The 23,079-nt window shown below is 38.4% G+C and overlaps 1 protein-coding gene across 4 annotated transcripts in view; it reads right to left on the bottom strand.

Moving 5' to 3' along the window:
- LOC121518767 (serine/threonine-protein kinase PAK 3) overlaps positions 1-23,079 on the bottom strand; it is a 66,845-nt gene that overhangs the window by 21,354 nt on the left and 22,412 nt on the right. For 3 of the 4 annotated variants that reach the window (XM_041801350.1, XM_041801351.1, XM_041801352.1), the window contains exons 2-6: positions 9,801-9,994; positions 9,587-9,687; positions 5,230-5,383; positions 5,096-5,133; positions 1,566-1,628 (exon numbers count right to left, since the gene is read on the bottom strand). In XM_041801350.1, coding sequence (XP_041657284.1) covers positions 1,566-1,628; positions 5,096-5,133; positions 5,230-5,383; positions 9,587-9,687; positions 9,801-9,972 — 528 coding nt within the window. In that variant the 5' untranslated portion in view covers positions 9,973-9,994. The remainder of the gene's footprint in view (positions 1-1,565; positions 1,629-5,095; positions 5,134-5,229; positions 5,384-9,586; positions 9,688-9,800; positions 9,995-23,079) is intronic. The other variant, XM_041801353.1, reaches the window with a different exon arrangement.

The raw sequence follows: 23,079 nt of genomic DNA, 5'->3' as shown, positions 1-23,079 counted from the left end.
GGCCACTGTGCTCTTGGGAACCATCGGTGTTACACAATGGTTTTGTAGCCTTCCCGAGATCTGTACCTGCAACAATTCTGTCTCTGAGCTCTGCAGCTCTGCAGTTCCTTGGACCTCATGGCTTGGTTTGTGCTCTAATAAGCATTGTCAGCTGTGAGGCCTTCTATAGAGAGGTGTGTGCCTTTCCAAATCATCTCAGCAAAGATCAAGAGAAATGGGAGGAACATGAGCTAAGTTTTTTGTAAAGCATTTGACCACTTATGTAAATGAGATACTTCAGTTTTTTATTTTTAATAGATTTACAGAAATTTCTTAAATTCTCCTTCCACTTTGTTATGATGGGGTACTGAGTGCAGGTTAATGAAAATAAAAATGTTTTTTTTTTTTTACCACAGCATCAGGCTGCAACATAGGAAAACTGAAAAAGGGGGTCTGAACACATTCTAAATGCACCGTAAATTATTCCCTGATTTTATCAACGGCATCAAAGTGTAAAACTAAACCACACATTTTCACAGTATTCATAGTCATATGAGCACGTCAGATCCACATGGAGTTTATCTGCTGCGAAACTGTACCCTGTAGCAGTTCAACAAAACATAATGAATGGGGTTAAATTATCAGGAACATTTGTTAGTAGTGGAAGGAAGTGTTATGAGTCCGGTGAGAGCTACAAAGAAAAGCATTAAAAGAGAAAGGTGCTGTTTAGTGCGATCTAGCCGAGGGTTTCTAAGTATCAAACTGCTTCATATGGAACTGTGCTACAGGAGAAAACATGCAGCCACATTGCACTTATGAGCAATATGGTGATGGACTTCCTCTGCATGTGGAAGATATCTTTCAATGAGTCTTATTCAAAAGCCTCAGGCATATTTATTATGCCTAATGCTCAGCCTTTATTTCCCCCATCCAAAACTCTGCTAGCCTTGGATCATCTTCCTCTTTTGGAATGGAAACATTTCATCCATTTCCAGTCTCGTCATGCATAAATGAAGCAGTGCAGCTTAGTTCTAGTGATTAAAGGGAAAGGGGTCTGGCTGAAGGAAAGTCCCAGTCCTTCATTCAGACATACTGGGCCTCTGACCTGCTCCAAGAAAAAGGGGGTGGGGGGAAGGGGCTGGGCCAAGACTGCAGTGCAGAAATGAGACTAACTTTAAGCAGTGCCATGTGTTTTTTATCGCAGAGCCATGCGGTAATGTCTGCAATGGTGATGAAGTTACAGGCACATTATCGGGAATGTGGATCAAACTGTAAGTTTTATGAGCTCATACATGCAGTTTGACAGTCATCACAACCCTCTGTGGCATGCGCCCCTGCCCTGCCATTTCAGAGAGCGTCCATTACACAGAAAAGGTAGGAGGTGCTCTTGGGGAAGATAATAAATACATCTGAAAAACTTAAAAAATAAAAGATCCAATCATATCCCCCATGAGATTCCAATACAGAGAGTGATGATGGCTCTAGAATAAAATAATTATAGGTACTTTTGTGAAAGTAGAAGATCAAATTTAGCTTCGAAGCCAATGCAGAGAAACATCATGTGGAAAGTAATATGGAGGAGTTACCTTGTCAAATAACGCGCTGCAGGTTCTAAGGCTGACAGGAGGCCCAGATGACAGCAGCCGGTTCTGAATGTGAAGGTTGAAAATGGGAGGTTTTACTCAAAACAAACCCACACAGTGTTTAGGAGTATTCAGAGGGGAAAGAGGGGGAGGGCAGGGGGGTACGCAACCGAGGGATGGACATCAGGGTCCGCAAATTTCCTCCAAACACTCACAGCATGAGGAGAAGACATGATAGAGATAAATCCTGCTAACTGAGAACCTCGTGCAAAGTCAAAAAAAAATTCTCTAAACTTTATGACTTCTATTCAGTTTTGAATGTGTTTTTATTCAGATGTTTTATTATTTTTTATCAAATACTTGCAGCTTATTTCACTTTCTCTGACAATGTAGTAAAGATGCAACCTACTAGAAAACTAAAAATTAGAAAAAAAAATCACGTCCTGCTTTTAATGCACTTTCATAGTCAGAGTTACAAATGTGCAAAAATCAAGGATTTCATTTTCTTAGTTTCTGGCACACATTATGCTAGAAACTTGTCTTTATTAAGTTAGAACTTGACAGTTTTCAATGTCACATTGCTTTAACTGGTAGGAAAGAATTGTAATGAAACCGGTGTTTCACTATTCATCTTAAAAATACATTGTTTAAGAGGGAGGGAAGTTGTACTTTGCCACAAGGGAAAATCTGTTAGTGTCACTGACGGTTATTGAACTTAGTCATTACTTTTCTCATGAGCAGTGTTGGGGGCAAAACACTCGAAGTTGTGATTTTGAGTATTGAGGCTACTTGTTTGTTGATTGGAGCCACTTAATGCTTCACTTTTGTAATTTATGTAACAGAATTAGTTACCTTTTTTAAAGTAATCTGTTGCTGAAAACCTGCCCTATTTTCCTTTCTCTCTTGTGACCATAAAAAATATCCCCAAAGCATCTGCACTGTTTCTGTTTCTCCCCTACCAGTTGACACGCAAATGTGTACCAGTGGGAGGTAAACACAGCTGTGTCATGCGCATGTAGTTCGCTTACTGAGCTTGTGAATGGCAGAGAGGACAGTGTTACACTGTGGAATATTCCCCTGTGATGTTTAAGCATCTTCACTGAACAGCTTTGCAGCCACTGCCATGAGGTATGCAATTTTATGCACAGCCTGTGAGTAATACGGTATGCCTCTAATCAGTTCGCAGTCAGGTTGTGAGCATATCAAAGAGCTGGTAGCAGGCTAAAGAGCTACAGATTATGGGTAATAAACTAGGCTGTAGAATGGCTGTAGAGTCAACCTATTCAGAGGCAGACGTACAGTCATATGAAAATCTGTGCAAAACTTTTTTAATTTTTGCAGTTTATTATAAATTTATGTTTGTTTGCCCTAAACTATTATCATCTCTGTCAAAGTTAAGCATTAGAAATGACACAGAAAAAACATCTTAGGCATCCATACATTATTCTGGATTATACGGCTTTGCAAACCATAGCAATAATGTCAAAGACACACATAATGATATATCATAAATCTCACAATCTCTGATATGCAAAGAGTTCCAGCTGTATGGAAAGAATCTAAGTTATCTGCATTGATTGAATAATCAACCAAACATGTAATTTAAATATCCCTTTGTTTGGTATTAGTGGTTGAATGGAAAATTATAGAAAAGCTTTTTGCTCAACAAAGGAAACTCCTCACATGTTACTCCAGCACAGAAAAAAACAAGTTAATAACCGCTTAAAGCATCAACATAGTGGCAGAAACAGATCCGTATAAACTACAGATTAATTGTAAGCAATCAGCTTGAAATGAAACCAAATTGTTTGCTTATTACCAAAATATTCATCTTTGATCTGGCTTAAGTGATTTATGTGACAATAACAACAATATTAAACCTGTTAGGGTGGGCATCAATGGCAAACAGTAAGGCTTAGATTATATTATTTAAACCTTAGCTAGACTATTACATTTTGTTCATCTGGTGGTTGCATTAGGATGCATCACAGTGCCCCTTCAGCTCAGTTTTCAGCATTTTTAATGTGTGTTGAACTAAGGTCAAGGTGAGGCAGGTGGCTGAAAACACAAATATCTGGCTGAATGTGATGCTTCAACAATAAAACTAATCAAGAGTTCCTTATCTTACATCCAAATAATATTCATAAAGTGGCTTGGGAAAGTTCTAGTCTTTGTAAATCTTAAATCAGACAAGTAAATTTTGTTAAAACAAAGAAATGGCTTCAAAAAATGACCTTTTCATATAGCCTCTTAAAGAGAGCGAGACGTGAAGGGAAAAAAACTCCATCTCTGGTTTATTGACTTATCTTGAAGGTTAGTCTACGCTGGTGATCGAATAAGTCAGCCATAGAATAACAGGTAGCTTAGGGTAGGTTTGCATTTCTGTGACAAGTCATGGTGCTTCTACTATTGATCAATATTGGTACGTTCCTGCAGTGATGCTCATCTGCAACAGTGCGACAGAACAGCGCAACACTGGGATGAAGTCTGTGACACTGCAGCCAATTGCTGAGTCACCTCTGCAGGCCGTGCACCGCTGAGAGATGCTCTTTAAAACCCTCACTGGGCTAGCACAACCTTTTAGACACACTGCCACACCAGCCTGCCCCTCAGTGGCAAAGAGCTCTCTCAGGCAATAGCCCTGCATTAAGGGAGTCTATTGTAGTTTGCCCAGGGGGCAGTGAATCCCACTGAACAGGCTTGGACTCCACTTCTTCTCCCGGCTGAGTGTGTTCAGGCCGAGGCATTCAAAGCTTAGATTACTCTGGTCAAAGCCAGGAATGAGGTCAGCACAGCGGGAGTCCCTCTAGATGCCGCTGAGCCTCCACTGGAGCTTGTCTATAGCTGTTTCAAAATCTGGTTAAGTAGTGCAGATTGGAAAAATAAACAATGAGCGGCTCGTCGTTTTCTGCAGGAGCCTCAAACTGATCGGCACGTATGGAAAATTCAGGGCTTTACACTGCAGTTAGCCTCCAGAGGGGAACGTGCATGTTTAGCCCATTAGAGGCTAAAGTCTGTTTGAAAAAAAACCTGCAGGGGAAGTAACACAGTCTATCATAGATACTACTATAAAGAGGAAAAAGTAGAAGGATTTACTGTGTTGCTGACACAGATGTGCAATTTGTCTCAGGTTTAAGAAGATGATATAAACCCTCATAATGTTTCAACTTACCTTACAAGTCAGTACATGCAGATAAAATGAAATTTACCTTCATAAATTACAAAGATTTAAGAGGTTTTAAATGCAATGAAATACAGCAGAGAAAGAGCATGGTGAAGGAGGTAGAGACAATTATGAAAGGCAGTGTTCTGATACAATATCACACCATCAAGAAATATTGAGAATAATATAAAAGAAGTCTGTTTGATGAACACAAATCCTTTAAAACTCAGCTTCATATATCAGTTAGGTATTATTATAAACACAAACTATTTTACCAGATTGTTATTCCTAGTGTTTTATGGAAAACTAGCGATAAAATGTGCTATTCAGAATGAAATGGAAACCATCCAAAGTAAGTTTTGATACTCACCAGTGTGTTTGCTGCTATGTACCCATGTGCTGACTTGTCTGAAATAGAAGGAACATCAATAGAGGTGAGACTTTCTTAGATGTCAGAACCTAAAGAAAATTATATTGACACATGTGTGTGTGCAATATGCTTACCTCCCGAGGTGAAGCTCATATATTTCTGGTTGTTGACGGTCTCTTTGGAGTCGTAGAACTTTAACACGTCCAGCACAGCCTGTGGGTTCTTCTTCTGCTCCAGTTTGGTGATGTTTGAGGTCTGAAGGAGCCGTGCCCACTGCTCTGGGATACCCTGAGCAAACAAAAAGAAAGTTTGTTAATAGTGCCAATAAAGGTTGATAAAGCCTTCCAAAACACATTTGATCATCAGTGAACAGTGAAACCAACTAAACTGCGAGGCCAAACAGTTAAAAGTTGTTGAAAATTAGTTTTGTTAACTTTAAAATTAAGAAAAGCTATTTCAACTCTTTTTTTCTGAGTTAATAGGACACATGTTTATGTCAACAGTAGTCAGTTGCTACAAATATTTTTGTAATGGTACTCAAATTACCCAATTGTACTCAAAAGATGGCAACTGACGTACGTAAATATTTAGTTATACTCTCTGAAAAACAGAATTTTCCTAGCAGAAGGTACTCAGCCATTTTAAGTTATATCAACTCAATTGTACTTGTATATTTATGTTATCTTAACTATTTTTAGGTTAAACTACACTGTGCAAACTTCCCTACACTTAATAATTACGTTTGAGTCCAACTCAAAACAACATGTTTAAGTACTTGTCATAAAGCTGCATGTTCTTCATACACTGCAATTTTCCCTTGTGTTTTTCAACACTTTAATCTTGAACATCATGCCACTGAAGGTGGGCAGACTTATCCCTGTGAAGGTCAATTTGTTTTGCAGCCAGCAGTCAAGACATACATTCAGATCAATCATAAAAAGCAGCATTAACAACCCAATAAATAGAAGCACGAGAGACTGTGTGCAATACAATGATGCACTGGGACACAGGACTAAAACTAGACTAAAATGCCCTGGAGTTTTCATCGACTAAAACTATAAAGGGTAGGGATGACTAAAATATGACTAAAACTAAAAGGCATTTAATCTGAAGGATAAGACTGAGACAAAGATTAAAAATAGCTGCCAAAATGAATACTTGTGAGAGTAACTGAATTGTGCTCATTGAATCAGGAAGTCATCTTCATCATATTCAGTGTTCACTCATGATACAAAAGTGTCTAATAATTTAAGTATCATTACAAAAATACTTCAAGTGATGGAGAGCTGTTAAATTAAAACTAAAGATGCGTTCTATCACCTCAGAAAAATAGAGCTAAAATAGCTGTTTGGAATTTTTACATTAACATAACATTTTTTCTAACAACCTTCAACTGTTCAGTCTTACAGTGTAGCAAGGACAAACATTTCTTCAAATTTGAGACAGTTTTTGTTTGAGACTTTCTATATTTTTACCACAGAACTTAAACATTTATGGCTGAATGGTTGTGCAGCGGTTAGGACTGCTGTCTCACAGCAAGAAGGTTCTTGGTTTGAATCCCTTTTTTTGCATAAACTCCCCATGCATGTGTAGGTTCCCTTTAGGTACTCTGGCTTATAGCATAATATTTAAGATCTTGTTTCTCAACCAAGATCAGTGAATTAAAAGGGAGTTGGTGCACCAATGATCCAAATGGTTGCTCATGTTAAACTGCATTTTTGACATTTTGACTTGTCTTGTACTTGCCTGTGTAAATATCGGTTACGTTATATAGTACCCCACAAGGGTACTGTACATTCATACAGAATTTCCTGCATTATGAGTGTCCGACTTAAGAGAAGTGATTTTTTTGTACACAATTTCTGCAATCTCACACTGGAATTTAGGCAGGACTTCAATACAAGCTTCCAAAGACAAGCATGCTGGGTTAACTGGGGACTCTAAACTGCCTGTAGGTATGAGTATGAGTGGTTGTTTGTTTCTGTATATCAGCCATGTGACTGATATGGTAATGGGATAAGCAGTAAAGACAATGGATGGATGGATGGATGCAATTTCTGCATTAATCCCTGTAAACGGACATTGAGTCATTCACAAAACCTATAATTCAACAATGGGTTTCATTTATGCCTTCATTGTTAACTGGATATTTTTACATTTAAAACAGCCATCTGTGTAAAAATAGTCCACTGTTTACCATGTTAGGGCTTCATCTGAAAATTGTTACTCAGACAGAGAACAAAGAGCAAATAAACAGTAATTTACTGTTTGCTCCCTGAAAACCATGGCAGAAATAAAATCAAAGTGGCCTGGTCTAAAGCAGTCTTAATGGAGCACTGCGTATCAAAGTCAGCTTATCAAACAAACAAGGAGGTATTTGTTGTTGAAGGCATGCTTATCATTTGGAAGTCAAATAGACTGGAGCACACAGAGTATTTCTGCCTGAGTGCAGAGCTAGTTTTAAAGGGGAATGATTATTTCTAAGCCATTCTTTCTCAGCTATAGGGTCAGTAGTAGGATACAGTACGATGCAATACAGTACCATACACTACAATAAGATTACTCCATACGATAAGATGCATTATGATACGATGCAATAGAATACAATACAAAATATATAGTGTGGTGCAATACAGGAAATAGAGGAAATGATGCAATACAGGAAAGTAAGATAGGGAACGATACAATACTGTATTATGTGATAAAATGTGATACAGTGTGATACAATGAGAGATGTAATACAATACAATACAACACGATGTAATACAATACAATATTATATAACAGAGTAGGATACTATAAAGTGTGGTGCAATGTGATGTGATTCAATACAGTAAGTAAGATACAGTATTAGAATTCAGTACTATACGATACGATACGATATGGTACGATATGACACGATAAGATACGATAAGATAAGATTTACAGTACAATTAATTTTGCTAAAAAGCTAATGATACAATATGATACAATATGTTATGATACTGTACGTTTTGTAACAAAACAATACAATATGCTACGATACGAAATGATATGTCACAATGCATTACGGTAGGATACAATATGATATGATATGATACCATATGTTGTGACATGGTAAGATACAATATGTTACGATACGATAGGAAATGTTATGCTACAATAAGATACAACAGATATATGTTATGATAGTATACCATAGGATACGTTATGTTACGACAGGATATGTTACGATACGATAGATACGTTAGGATACGATATGTTACAATGCGATACGATAAAATATGTTGCGATATGATACAATACGGTATGATATGTTACGCTACAATAAGATACGATGTGATACAAAATTATACAATATGTTATGATACGATACGATATGTTACAATACGATATGTTATGATACAGTGTGTTATGATAAGTTACGGTACAGTATAGTATGATATGTTACGATATGGTATAATATAATTTATGGTAAACTTTATAATGCTATAAAGCTTATACTACCATATGATACACTGTGTTATATGCAATTCAATATGTAATTTGATATGTGTTATGAAATCATATATAACAAAATGATATGATTTGTGATGTATAGCCCATGATAACACTAACCAATAAGTTGTGACACAGTGATGTGAAGAGTCAAACTTGAACCAAAATCTGTTTAAAGAACCACATTTTTAAAATCAAAAATTAACATTTGGCACCAGAGAGTTCATAATTGTATCGTTTATCTTTGAAATTTGATTGTCATTGTCTACTGAAAACTGAACTTTTGTGCCCCTTAAGTGGTTTTGGAGATATGTAAGAATTGGTGAGATTTTTTTTCAAGTTCAGAGTAAAAACATCAAACAGAATGATCAAACCACTCATCCATTATCTGCAATGCTTATCCTATTAAGGGTCATGGGTGACTGAAGCAAACCAAAGCTGTAATTGGTCAAGAGGCAGGGTAGACTGTAAACTGGTTGCTAGTCAATTTCAGGGCTGACTTGTACAGACAAATAACCAGCCACTCTCACTCTCACACAGGTCAATTTAGAGTCACCAATTCACCAAACAGGGTGTTCTTGGACTGTGGGAGGAAGCCAGAGTACCAGGAGAGAACCCATGCATACACATGGAGAACATGCAAACGCCACACAGAAAGACCCTGTCCTGTCAGGACTCAAACCAGGAACTTTCTTACTCTGCCACCGTGCAGCCAGAGCTAACAATATAAAACAAGAATAACCTGCAAAGTCAAACTGCAGTTGAGCAGCAATTTATGACAAAAAAAACACTCGAGGGTCCCAGTGTTTCACACGAGAGGGAAGGTGGAGTGATTGTTATTCAAAGCACTCGTACTACAAACTCATGTGGAGGAAAATATATTATTAGTTGACTCCACCTCCACAGGGAATTTGATTTTTTTTTTTTTTTTAGAAATGTGTGCCCGGGAGGAGAATGTTAGGAGCACATCAGTCCTGGTTTTTCTTCCTGACTGTCAGTGAAAGCGATACTCACTGTGAATTCTCCTGTTACAGCATCAAAGCCAACATGAATGGTGTGTTCAAAGTCTGAGGGCAGGGATATCTCAGGACGTTCCTTTTCCTTCTTCTTGTTTGCTACAGAAGACAAATAAAAGCTAATTCCATGCTGATCTGGTGTATTTTTATCCACAGGAAATTAGTAAATTGCATTTATCCAAGTACAGAGCGAGAGAGAGAGAGATACTCACTCTTGTCTCCCCCTGGGAAGATGGAACGCAGGCGGACTTTCTTGTTTTTCTCTTCAGGAGCCATTGGAAGCGGTTTAGAGGCGTGATTCACTGATGAAGAGTCTCGGGAACTACTGTTCATTCTCAAGGGAGGGGCAGGTGGTTTCTCTTCAATATCGACACTATCAGACATCTTTAGAAGCACTCACAATGTCCTGAAAGAGAGACAAATGGGAGAGTTCAGTGTTAAAAAACAGTCCTTGTAGGGTTATCAGTCATCTTTCATGAAAGTTGCAAACTAACATAACAACTTTGAATGTGAGCAGTTGTTAGCCTCAGAAGTGTACCATGTAGAACAATCTCAAGTTTGAGGTAATGGTTGAATTTCAGATATTTTGTCAAAATGAAAGTCATCTTAAAGAAATAGCTGTTAGCCTTGTGAGACTGCTTGTTAGATATCTAAAAGGAAAAATATTATCACAGTTCCCAATGATACATTTATAAACTATAAAAAATGACATTATGTCACAGAGCCTGTGAGACACGATAGCAATATCGATAAGCTACAACTTTAAGGATTTTCAGGCATTTGAAAAATAGAGAACTGATCCCCATCCCTTCTGACCTTTCCAGTAAGGAAAATGCTTGCTTTGGTAAATGGTAAATAGACTTGAGCTTGCATACTGCTTTTACAGTCACCAGACTACTCAAAGCACTTTAACAATGCAGGTCACACCTACCCATTCACTCCACTTTACAAACTGATGGCAGAGGTTTGCTATGGAGACTGGCCATCAGTATTAGCTAATAACATTCAAACACATCCATACCCATTTACATGACACTGATAAAGCAATGGGAGCAAATTGGGGTTAAGTATCATGCTCAAGTACACAATGACATGTGACCGCAGGAGCGTAAGTTCAACCCACGATCTTCTGATAGCGAGAAGACCAACTACATACTGAGCTGCAGTTTCCCCAAGGTGAGTGGAAAGGGTGTGGCATTGGCAGTGTGGCTCCAACAGGCCATCTCTACTGAGCAGACTATGACATCCCCACTCTTGGCTTCAGTTTTGCATGACAGAAGATGGGAACACACACACCTTTATATACGGCCAATGGATAAAACACATACAAGAATAAAATGAGAGTTGAACAGTTATTGGCTTGGCTGACTTTTAGACCCAATATTATGTAGTTTTAGTATAGTTTAGTTAAACTAAACTTAAACTACAGTCTAGTCTAGCTTAGCTTATCTTACATTAGAAGTTAGCCTCTCTCACTATGGCCTCTTTACCTGCTTCCACTTCTCTGGCTCTTTCCTGCCTGGTGTGCAAAATATTTAGTTTCTACATGCCCTCCTTTACCTATAATGGTGCGAGTATTAAATACACACTTGTACAATAAACATCAGCTGCAAAAGGTGTGCAGTTTTCAGTCCTAAAACCTCACCTTAATGCTGTTGTACATAATAGTATTTAGAAAATATAAATGAATTAGCCTTGGTTTCTTGCATGAAGGCTATTTATGTCTTTTTCATGTAATAAATCTTACACTTAAATTATTGAAACCTTCTAATTACTTTTTTTTTTTTTTACTGTCATGCGTACTGTTTCCAAATATCGGTTGACTGAAAACTAATAATCTGCTTTGGAATTTGCCCTGAAAAATTGGTACCAATCAACCCCTAAATAAACTCATCAATCAAATGTTGAAAAGTGAGAAATTAAAATATACAACTAGACATGCAGATTTCAGGTCATTTCTTTTTTAAAGTCTGAAAGCAAAGGATTTTAAACCCTCTAAAATTAAGTATAAGAAAAGCAGCTTCAGGTCATAATAGAAAAAAGAGAAGACAAGTTAATCATGATTGATATTTTCAATTAGGTGTTTGTTTAATCAATTAATTGTTTCAGGGCACAGTTGTGCAGAGAATTTTTACTCAGTAAGGGTGCCTTATGATTAAAGCCTGACACTTATTAGCTTTGTAACAGGAATACTGATAAATGTGGTTTATAATTAGGCCACATTAATCTACGGTGTGCGGTAGGAGAATTTCTGTTCTCTGAAGATGAAGCAGAAAAGCTGGAGTAGCATGAGTGTGACACAGCTGTGACAACACGATCACGGAATACAGACACTTTCTCAACACTCTGAGTAAAATAAATCCCTCATTTTTCAGTGTTCTTTCCCCTCAGAATAGATTTGCAAGAGGAGGTGGTAAGATGACCTTTCATGACCGTGATACATCAGGGTCATCAGTACTTGTCATCAGCATTTATTAGAACATACATAACTTTACAGGACATTTCTAACATGCCATTTTCAGCCAATACAATTTCTCTTGTGTGGGCTACTCAGAGAAATGGAGAATGCATGGGCGTGCTTGTGGATCAGTTTGTGGTGTATAATTAAAGAAATGTGGTCCAGTTCTGATGCAGCTATAGCTACATCTGAGCCAAATGATACACCAGCAGAAGTCATTGCTACCCTCTCCCAGTACAACTAAACCCCTCACCCCCTCATTCTCCTAAAATGATGCTGATTGGTCAGGTCCATTTCCTGACCTGGCGCAATCATTTCTGGAGCTTTGCAAGATTGATTTGCTAGATGACTGACATGGAATCTGGCCAATCCATCTGCTTTGCAAGGTTACAGTTTAGCATACCTCTGGAAATTTAGGGGCCATGTACCCTCTAACATTTCACCCTACCTCTCCATTCCAACAAGAATTGGGACACACTGCCCCTTAACACGAAAGGCATAACACAGGGGTGGATCTAAGTTTTAGGACAAAGGGTGCATTGGTACTAAATGTTGTCCATTTACCATGTTAGCCTATTTCGGCATTGTCCTATTAGTACTAAAAAGTGCTGAAGTGCTTTGCGAGGAAGTTAAAAAGAAATGAAAAATCAATACAGAAATTGTGCTCCACTTGTTTCTGTAAATGGAGTTTTGGTGTAAGTGAGGTGAAGTCGGATGTCCAGTGGGTCTGCTGAGCTGTGAAAAAAAAACAGTAACCAGGAGTTGATTCTAAGAGAAACTGGCAAGAGTAAATGCTCCCATCACTCACCCTCTCATCTCCCATCTACCCACATCCCACTTCCATCTTAAACTCCTTCACTGCCTTGCCCTGAGGCCAAGCCCATCATGTGATGTGCTGCACGAGCGTCCCAGAAAAGCGGGCCATCCAGGCAGGCCGCCCCCTTAGTGAAGACCTACATTAGCAAACAAAGACCACTCTTTGGCTCTTACGACGCGCTAGCTGCCTCTGACAAATTGCACATGTGCCTTCACAGCGGTCTTTATATAACTCTATGTAGGCCTAACTGTACCGGCATGAGATAAACCTGGGCAGGAGCACCCTTGTCTTTGTTAATTTCTTTAATTTAGAACCAGAAACAAAGTGTTCAATAAAATAACTGCAGTACGGATACTTTACAGGATGCAGTTGTTCTTCAGTGAACCTACCATGCAATACTAAGCACAACATCTCTACTCTCTAACACTGCACTGTTGTACAAGGTGCTTTTTTCTTGAATCTTATTTTAGTCATATTTTTATTATATTCTTACATTTCCTACTGCTATATTGTGTGTAAAAGTATTTGTGATACTGATACAGGACTGGTTTAGAGCAATGGAATTAGTGGATGGAAAAATGTGGCTCATTTAAAATGATAAATTATTTAAGATTTGTTAGTAATGTCTTTCATGAATCTGGTAAAAGGATCACCGCATATCAAGATGTGTTGACTACTGAAATTAGTGTCTTTTAATGAATGTTGACTAAAGAAAAATGCTAGGTTTCTAGAATTTTGAGTAAATAAAAATAGATCTCCGTATAGGCTTCCATTCTTTGCACTATATTCTGTGTAGTGATGTTTTCTGGCTGAAATTCTTCCTTATTGCCTTCTTTGCTAAAACTACAATTGTTTAAACATTAAGCATGTTTTAAGGACAGTGCAAGCACGAGACATCACTACTCTTCCTATGGGGTGTCATCCTTAAAACCTTATTAATTTCAAACTGGGGCTGTCAGCATTAATGTATTATTCACAATGTGATAAAGGTCCATAATTAGTACATTGATTTTGTAATCACATTAAGCCACTGCAATGTCTTCCTGCAGCCACAGTGATGTAAGACAAGCACATCTGTGTCATAAGTGTACCCTGAGCTCCTTATTGTCTTTCAAAATAAGAGTAGGTCTATATCCAAAGAGGAAGTCAATAAGCTTTAGTTTCATGGTTCAATGTGTAATGTTTAGCCTTGCAGAATTTAGTGGAAAAAAACCTGGTAAAAATGAAACACAATACATATTTAAATAGGCCTAAAGTGTGATTTTCACAAACTTAGAGTAAGCCTTTTTCTCATACATAGGGAGGGTCCCCTTCATGGGCTCTGCCATCTTGGATTTTTTCATCTTGCCTGTTTCTACAGCACCAAAGTAGGGACTAAATCACAGAAATCCATTTTTAAATTCCTCTGGTTGCCAACAGAAGTGAGCATCGTGGTCTAAAATCTGACTGTTAGATGTTGAATATTCCCCAATTTTACACACTGCTCCTTTAGGACAGTATAAAAAGCTAACATGAAACTAAAACAGTTTACAAGTAAAATAGTTGAATTTCATATATGGGTGATAAAGAAGAACTGCTATGAAACCCACAGTATGTAAAATTCCACCACCAGGGGGCTCTCAACCAAAACAATAAGTCATTATGACAAGACAAGAACCACCCTTCAACAAAAACAACACCTAATAAGGCGTGTTTACAAAACAGAAAACTGCTGTTTTTTTTTTTATTCAGACATTTCTTATAACAAGGGAGAAATGCAGTTAAAAGAGCACTTCCATGTTCACGCTGGGAGCGGTCCCAGGATGCACTTGAATCACCTCTAGTGTGAACATTTCTCCTCTCATTATGAGAAATTTTTCAATGGAACAAAACATTGATTTTCTGTTTAGTAATACATCATATAAGCAGCAGATTTTGTTTAACAGTCCTCGGTTTAAACAAGAAATAGTACTGAGAAGGAGGTTGCAGAGGTGGGTTAGGGTTAGGGTTAATAAGGAGCGATGCTGGTTTAAACATGCTGGAAATGCAAAGAGTTGGGGTTTCCATGTTACAGAGGGGAGTTTGGGTGATTGAACTTTCAACCTGCAGCCACCATAAAAAGACACCCAAAAAATTCAGAGTTTAATAATAAATTGCTTGCTAGCCCTATTTATAATCATTAGTGTTGTTTAAGTGAAGAGGACAATAAAGAAATTCCAGTAATGTAGACTGAGGTGAGTACAATACAAAAGATATGAGAAGAAGAAGATGACATCACTACCCAGAATGCATTATACAAAATGGCAGCCTAAATCTAAATGTTTATTTCAATTTTCTCCAAAATGTAAGAATCTACAGTGCTTCTTAGAACAACTATATTTATATATATAATTTTCGATGTGACTACCCTATGTTCAATATGCTTTAAAATGCAGAATTCCCTTTAATACAGTGTGTTTTCACAGTCTCTTTTTTTCACTGCAGAGACTATTTCACTGTCCTGTCTTATTTCTATTTGTCTTAATAAAGTTGTTTGCCTGCCCCCTGTAAAACATCACTTTTACCAACTGCTGGGTTTAAATGATAGTCCTAAACAGTGACACAAAATTATAGACACACTTTTGTATGCAACCATCAAAGCAATGTCTCCCTTCTTTTTCTTTATGCTTGCTAATGTAAGGTAACTGCATCACTGTTTTTTGTCTTTTTATCTTGTGCCTTACAAGGAATTTTATGGTGAGAGTTTTGCTGTTTAATGGGTTTTTTGACATGTTTGTGCTACTTCTATAGTGTTGGCATTTTTGCACATTAACTCTTCTTGTGTGTGTTAACCTGCTTGGTAGTAAACTAGAGTCCTATCCAAAGTGGTTAGTCACTAATATGAATCTCTATTACACAAATGAAAGCGAACAAAAACTTAAAAGTACCAAAACTAAAAAAGAAGAACATGCATTTCATAAGACAGAGGGTTAGAAAAAAAACATGAATCCATCACAAATTGTATGTTATGTCCTGCACATTGTCTAAACTGCACATTTAGACAAATGGCAGGAGTTTATTTACTGTTTTTGATAGCTGAAAACAAAAAAAAAAAAAAACAAGACTGGGTGCCTAGGATTTGTGGTTTTTGTTGTCTTATCACAACAGTGCCATATTGTTTGATTTTTACTTGCATTGTATTCATTCTGCTACCATGCAACCCTAAATGTTTTTTCTGCCTGTGGGAAAATTTTCCTTGATGTATAATTGGGCTGATTCTCCTATTTATTCATATGAGTTAGACTACAAAACAATTTCCATTCCTTTAATGCAAAAACACTCTACAGATCAAACATGGATGTGGAATAAATGACAAGCGAGTCTCAATGTTAAATCCTGGACAGTGTTATTTTGCTCTTCTCTGCTGGGGATGTGATGAGAATAAGAAGAATTTGCTTTCACTTGGCAAATAAATGTAATAGCGAAACTGCACTGTGATCCTTTTAATTAGGCAAATAATCTCTGCAGGGAATTATTTGGCAGATAGCTGCCCATACTTGCTGGCCTTCATATCAGAGCGTGTTGTAGATGAATATTCATGTCTTATCTAAGCAGTGGTGCAACAAATGGATTTATATTGAACAAGCAAGAGGGTGGCAACAGTAGTGAATGGATTCATATCATTATGTTACAAATGAGAGGATTCTGATCAAGATGACATCAGTTGTATCCAAGTAGAACAAGTCAGTAACTCTTTCTTAAAACAGGTCCCTCCAGATGGAGTGGTTAAGTAAACAAATATCATTTACATGTTTAGCCAGAGGGCTGAAACTGTTTGTAACCAGAGCACTCCAGAAAAACACTTCCTGCTCTTAAAGTACCGGTACATTTTTAGGAATATGTTCCTGGTGTATTTCTAGGATCTTATGAAATACACTAGTGTGATGGGGGTTGTGATTTGGCAGTTTCTGTGAGTGAGTGAGTCTAGACAGCAACAGCAAACAGGTTCTCTTAGGTTGGAGGTTAGGCGTGTCACTATCAACAAAACCCAGTAAAGCTCATGTCACATGTCACAATGTTGACATGCTGGAGCTAGTGCGCCATGGCTCATCCCAACACCTAAGAGGTAAAAGCATCAGGAAGTTGCCAAACCAACAAGACATGGCAGTCTGACATCTAAGCTTCACCTTGTGTGCAAATTCACAAATTATGACTGAAACATGGCAAAGTTTTTACTTTAGCATTTAAGCATTGACATTGAAAACTGAAGATGAGGAAATTAAGATTTAAACCTTCACTATTCATAATACCTGACACCAATATCAATATACGATTTTGCTCCATCACATAATGACCCACAATGTTGTTAAAACATCCTTGGGAATATTGGTGGCTATAGACATTTTAACATCTAGGCTAAAAGAGAGAATACTATTCAGAAGATGTGCTTTTAATGTACAAAATGTATAAATACGATATTATATCATACTATATTATATTATCTATATATTTGGATATTATATTATTGTAACAAGATTTAACAATATTTTTGAAAATTCTTCATGATACAATTTATATTGCAGAAATCCAGCAGATAGCGTTAGTGCAGGCATTGCCATATAACTGAGATCTGTTGATCTCATGCAAGCCCTAATCAGCTGACAGCCAGCTAATTTGCTCTAAGCATGCTGTTGAATTCATGCTGCCATATTTAAACTGCTATAGCCTGGCTATGCTTTGCTGCTCCCTCTGCAAGCTACTTTTGCTCCACCCCAGCTCCTCCTTTATTCTGCTTCTGACTTAATCAGTGTCATTCTGTTGTCATTGATGCCAGCTCTGCTCTGAGGATTTTGCTGCTTCTCTCCCTTTTCTTTCTTTCTCATAAGCTCCGTCTGTAGAGTTTTTTTTAAATGAACGAGCATGTTAAAATGTCAACGCTTTTCACTTTAAGCATGTTGGAAAATAACTGATGGCTTGTACGGTAATATTTAAAGTTCTGAATTTGGATTGACACTTAATGGCATATACACAATGAAATATCTTTGATCTTCTTTAGGTTTGACAATTAGCGCATCCTACATCTCATATTTCTGTGCTAAATACGAATTATTTTAAGTGCATAAGTGTACAAAGTGCATTCACACTGAACTTGACTGCAGTACACAACCATCCAAGAATTGAGTGTGGCATGTCATGTAGCTGATATTGCACTGTAAGCATGCTAATACACTAGCTAATGTTAGTGTCCTCTGGGTAGCTAAAGTGTTACTAGCAATAGCAGCAACATTGCAATCAAGAAAAAGTGCATTTAAGGCTAATTAGGCCAATTTTCTTTAAACAAATAACGTCAACATAAAATACACATTACATGAATCTAACAGAGAGAGAAACTAGTTGTCAAATTTTGATTATAATAGCCAAATTTTTGTTTACATCTTGCTGTTAAAAAAGAAGTCGAAGAAAACAGAGCCAGTTAAACCGTCATCACTTCCTGTAAGAGCTAAACAGCAGTACTTATTAGGGGAAATACTAAGTGTACTGTAATACGGTATACTAACGGAAGTGTGCAATTTGTAACACATTATATGACATGTAAGCTAACATCTGTGGAACTGCAATTCAACAGCATGGAATGTAAAACACTGTTAACTTTGCAACATCTAAAAAAGAAATTCTGGAGAGCAGATGGCCTGGTGGTAGACTGCACCTCATGCACTTGGGCAGTGCAGGGCCAAGTAGGGCCTGCGGCTCCTTGCCCTTATCATGTCATTCCTCCACTCTCTTATCCCTTTCAAACCCAATTAAAATAAAGGCATAAAAAAGGCAAAAAAATATTTAACAAAATTGGAGGATTGTCAGAATGTCCATTACTTTGGTACTTTCTTAATGTTTTGTTGCTACATGCCTTGAAACTATAACATCTCTTTTTCTATTGATTGAGAGTGTCAAAAAGTAGAAAAAGCTTTGTAAAAAATCTTGTCTTACTTAACCCAAAGCTGCTTAAAACAACAAGTAGAGAGCACTGGTGGGTCACTCACTCTCACAGACTGACCAATACTGTTCCCTATTCTCTACCACCGTCGTGGTGAAGATGGAGCTGGGCTGAAGGGCAAAGCTTTCGATTTACCGGTCAGTCTACATTAGGTCCCAACTCTCACCTACTGTCATGAACTCTGGGTAATGACCGAAAGAATGAGATCTCAGATACAAGTGGTCGAAATGAGATTCCTTAGGAGGGTGGCCAGGCTCAGGCCTTAGAGATAGGGTGAGGAGCTCGGACATCCGGAAGGATCTCGATGTAGAACTGCTGCTCCTTCATGTCGAGAGGAGCCAGCTGAGGTGGTTCGGGCATCTGATTAGGATGACTCCTGTGCACCGTCCTGTGGAGATCTTCAGGGCACGTCCTGCTGGGGGGAGACCCCGAGGCAGACTCAGAACTAGCTGGAGGGATTATATATCCCATCTGGGCTGGGAGCGCCTTGGAATCCCCCAGGAGGAACTGGAAAGTGTTGCGGGGGAGAGGGACATCTGTGTTGACTTGCTTCACCTGCTGATGGATGGATGGATGGATGGATGGATGGATGGGTGGATGGGTGGATGGATGGATGGATTGATGGATGGGTGGATGGATGGGTGGGTGGATGGACTAATACTGTTTTTTTCATGTCCTTTGGTGTTACAGTTACAAATAGATTTCTTTAAAACACACAGAGAACAGAGGAAGTGACACTGTCTAAAAATTGTGAAATGCTCCAGCACCCATAAGCTCCTAATGTGCTGTAAATTTTAGACAGAGCACGAGTTTGCCTAAATTTTCAAATCTTATACCAAGGTTAACCAAATGGATTATCCTCGAGACTAAAACACCTGCAAGTTTTCCCCCACAGCACAAATAAAAGCTGTCAAAGTTAGTATCAGAGCAAGTCTAATAGGTATAAGGTAGTAATTCCAAATCTATATCCTGGATTAAGGTAGCACAAGAAATAAGATTTGAAGCAAAGTCAGAAATAAAGGTGGAGTTGCAGGAGTGGTTGAAATAGGTAGATGGGCAAACTTTTTCATTATTGCATTATTTTCCTCTTTGTATAAAATCAAACAAATGTAATTTTGTGTAAAATTATAAAAGGGTCAGTACAGACCAGATAACTGGCACTGGCAGGCCTGACCTGGCCCACAGGCTACACCGTCTTACACATAATTGTGCATAATCCCCTACAGACTGTACATCCACCTTGTCTAGAAACGTTTTCCATTACTGTGTCAAATACAAGCCGCTCTGTCCTGTTGAGACTAATGCAGCTGTGACTGATGCCTCTGTTAATCCATTAACATAATCTTGTGAACATGTTTTGCCAGCTACAGTTTGTATTACAGCGTTTATAAGTCATGCACAGAAGTGGATTCAAGCACATGTCCATGGCAGTGAGCAAGATCTGACAACAGTGGTTAGGGTCTGATCAATCAGGTCACTATCTGGTCTGCAGAGGGGAAAAAATCAATACCTGCATGATGAAAAATAAAGAGGTGACAGGAAGTTCTGAACCTTTAGACATAACATTGATATTTTATGTTTAAAGATTTGCTTCATCGACACTCATGTCCTCCTTGGGAGCATGCAAACCAGAAAACGCTTACATAAAAGACAGGAGGTATGGCGCATGCTCATGAATATGATAATTTCAGTACACAAGTGCCATTGGAGAGCATTGTGGATGAATAATGTAGCTGTGAAAGTCCTGGGCGTCTGACTGTTGTTATTTCTATATCAGGCAGCGATGAGAGCCTGTGGCACCAGCTGAAGAATAAAACAGGAAACTACAAGTAGCCAAATGATTTTTTTTATTACAAATCTCTCACTCTGATCCCCCCCTACTGCGCGGCTGTTTGGCTGATCACCTGACTGCTGCTGCAGCAGCTCAGCCGAGCGGTCAGACGGCTAAGGATGGCAGATTCATGGAGGCCCAGACATTACTGAGTCTTCACTCACATAAAACACTGACCTATTTACTGTGCAGACTGACAGGGAGGCAAGCAGTCAGGGAGTGCTCTGTCCCTGAAACAAGCAGCTCCTATTTCTGAAACACACACACAGACCAGTCTCTCAATATTATAAATCACGTCGGCGCCTGCCTTTGCACTGAATCTAGCTCTTTCTTTGGCTTGCATATTTATTAGAGTGAAAGAAAAATAAATTCTTTACAGAGCAGATTCTTTAAGATGTAAACAGGAGAAATGCAGCTTTAGCACTTTTATAATATTCACTAATTAGTTGTCAAAGCAAAATGAATACATCTTGACTTTCTTTGGTCAGATGTGACAGTTTGAAAGAGATATATAAATATCCAAAAACACACACCATCCCAGATCCTCAGATATTACAGGGGATGTTTTCACATTTCTCTCCCATAAAATATTAATCTGGCCATGAAGAGCAGGCATTTTCTCTGCTCTTTCAAACATTAATGCTGAATTTGAATGGCTAACACAGGAAGAGGCTCTAATCTTGAGCCCATGGCGGCCCAGTAATGGCCCCACAGTGTGGGGGAGGGCTCCGTAAGCTTGGCTCTTCGTGCCCCTGATTAGGGCACGCTACTCTGTTTGCCTTGGCTTTAGCTTTGGCTGCACTTCTTTGAAGGATGCTGATTACTTGGATGGGATGGACAGCTAGAGGACGTTCAAAGGATAAGGAAGAAGGAGGGGACACTCCAGCCGCAGTTTACCTTTCTTATCTCCATCTTTGTACAGCCCATGTAGTACATCCACTGTCAACTGAGGAGTGTTTTATGGACACTGAGCTAGGAATAGTTCTGGGTTAACACAGGAAAGGAGGACAGGACCGTCTCACCTGGCAACCTTTATGCAACACAAAACACGCCAACGCAAAGAAAACCTAAAGAACGCAACAAAACAGACATTTCACGCAGACATGAAAGCACCGCGGGGCAGAGACGCACAGATGTGAACATTTGCTGCACAAAAGCTCCTCTCTCACATGGCTGGCCTCTCAAGGTCAGAATAAAATACGGTGAACATGCCAGCCCCTCCACCCCACCCCCCTCTCCTTTTAACTTTAAATGAAGGTTGGGGAAGCAGAAGGAGGATCTGAGGGGACATGAGGAGAATTAAAGCCACCAAGATCAAAACCTTGTGTGCTCAAAGGGTCTTGGAGGAAGTGTACCTTTATCTTTTCATTTGTTAACTTCCTTATTAGATTATTTTTGGGTTGTTTAAGAGTCTTAACTTTAGAGGAAAAGTGGAGGGTCGGTACCTGGGATGAGAGTTGAATTGGACAACAGCTTCTTCACATAAGATGTACTATAACCACCAGCCTATCAGGCGCCCCGTATCATTCATTTGTTTTCATTCAATAAAAGAGTTAAAAGTTATACAAACCACATTTTTCATTAAGTAACACGACTTATGTGAGCAAGAATTGACACCGGATGGTTATTATAAATTGTTGAAGAGATATTTTTTGTCATATTTTTTCAGTTCATTCTGGGAATAAATTTTCAAATTCTCTGAAGAATAAAACATTATATTTAACTGACCTACAGCAAAGAAAACCCTGAAAGTTTAAAAACAGAACTGTTCAAGTAAAATGTACCTCATTAGCAGGGTTCTAACTTTTAAATGAAGTTTGTAATACAAACATATATGCAGACTGAAGGACTCAGGAAGGACTCCATTACTATGCTGCTGTTTAATCCCAGTCATAGAGCTGTGTGATACCAGTCATCCCAGTGGGGACACTAGTATAGATACCTTTTATAACTTGGCTTCTCTTCTCCCTGATTCATGTGACTGCCTTCATTGGCTGTAGTCTACATGAGTTGTGATCACACCACAAATGTTTGTTAGCTCTGACGAAGACCAATTTGGTCGAAATATGTTGGCTTTTTAATGATTTGGCCATTACAATAAAGGCTTTTTAGTTTCCTTCCTCATTAGCGTTATCTTGTGTTTGGAGTGCCTGGTTTTCTCCCTTTTTTTGGACAGTTCTTTCCCCCTGTTTTCCAAGGGCACCCAAGATTGGTTTACTACTGACACACCTTAGTCACACTGATTTGAAAAATCAAACCAGTATAGGTGCAAAAAAAAACTGCAGTTCCTTGAATGTCCACATGAGGTGGACATAAATAAACATACTGACAGCCTGGGTAAAGAAATGATTTTGGTCAGAATAGATCAGGTCCTTATGGGCACACACTACATGAGGCATGATATTTATATTATATGTATAACTTATCTGATTTGG

Source organism: Cheilinus undulatus, linkage group 12 (assembly GCF_018320785.1).
Source record: "Cheilinus undulatus linkage group 12, ASM1832078v1, whole genome shotgun sequence".
In the NCBI taxonomy this organism is placed as follows: domain Eukaryota; kingdom Metazoa; phylum Chordata; class Actinopteri; order Labriformes; family Labridae; genus Cheilinus; species Cheilinus undulatus.
The sequence above is the reverse complement of the archived record's forward strand: the minus strand, read 5'-3'. Positions and strand labels throughout refer to the sequence as shown.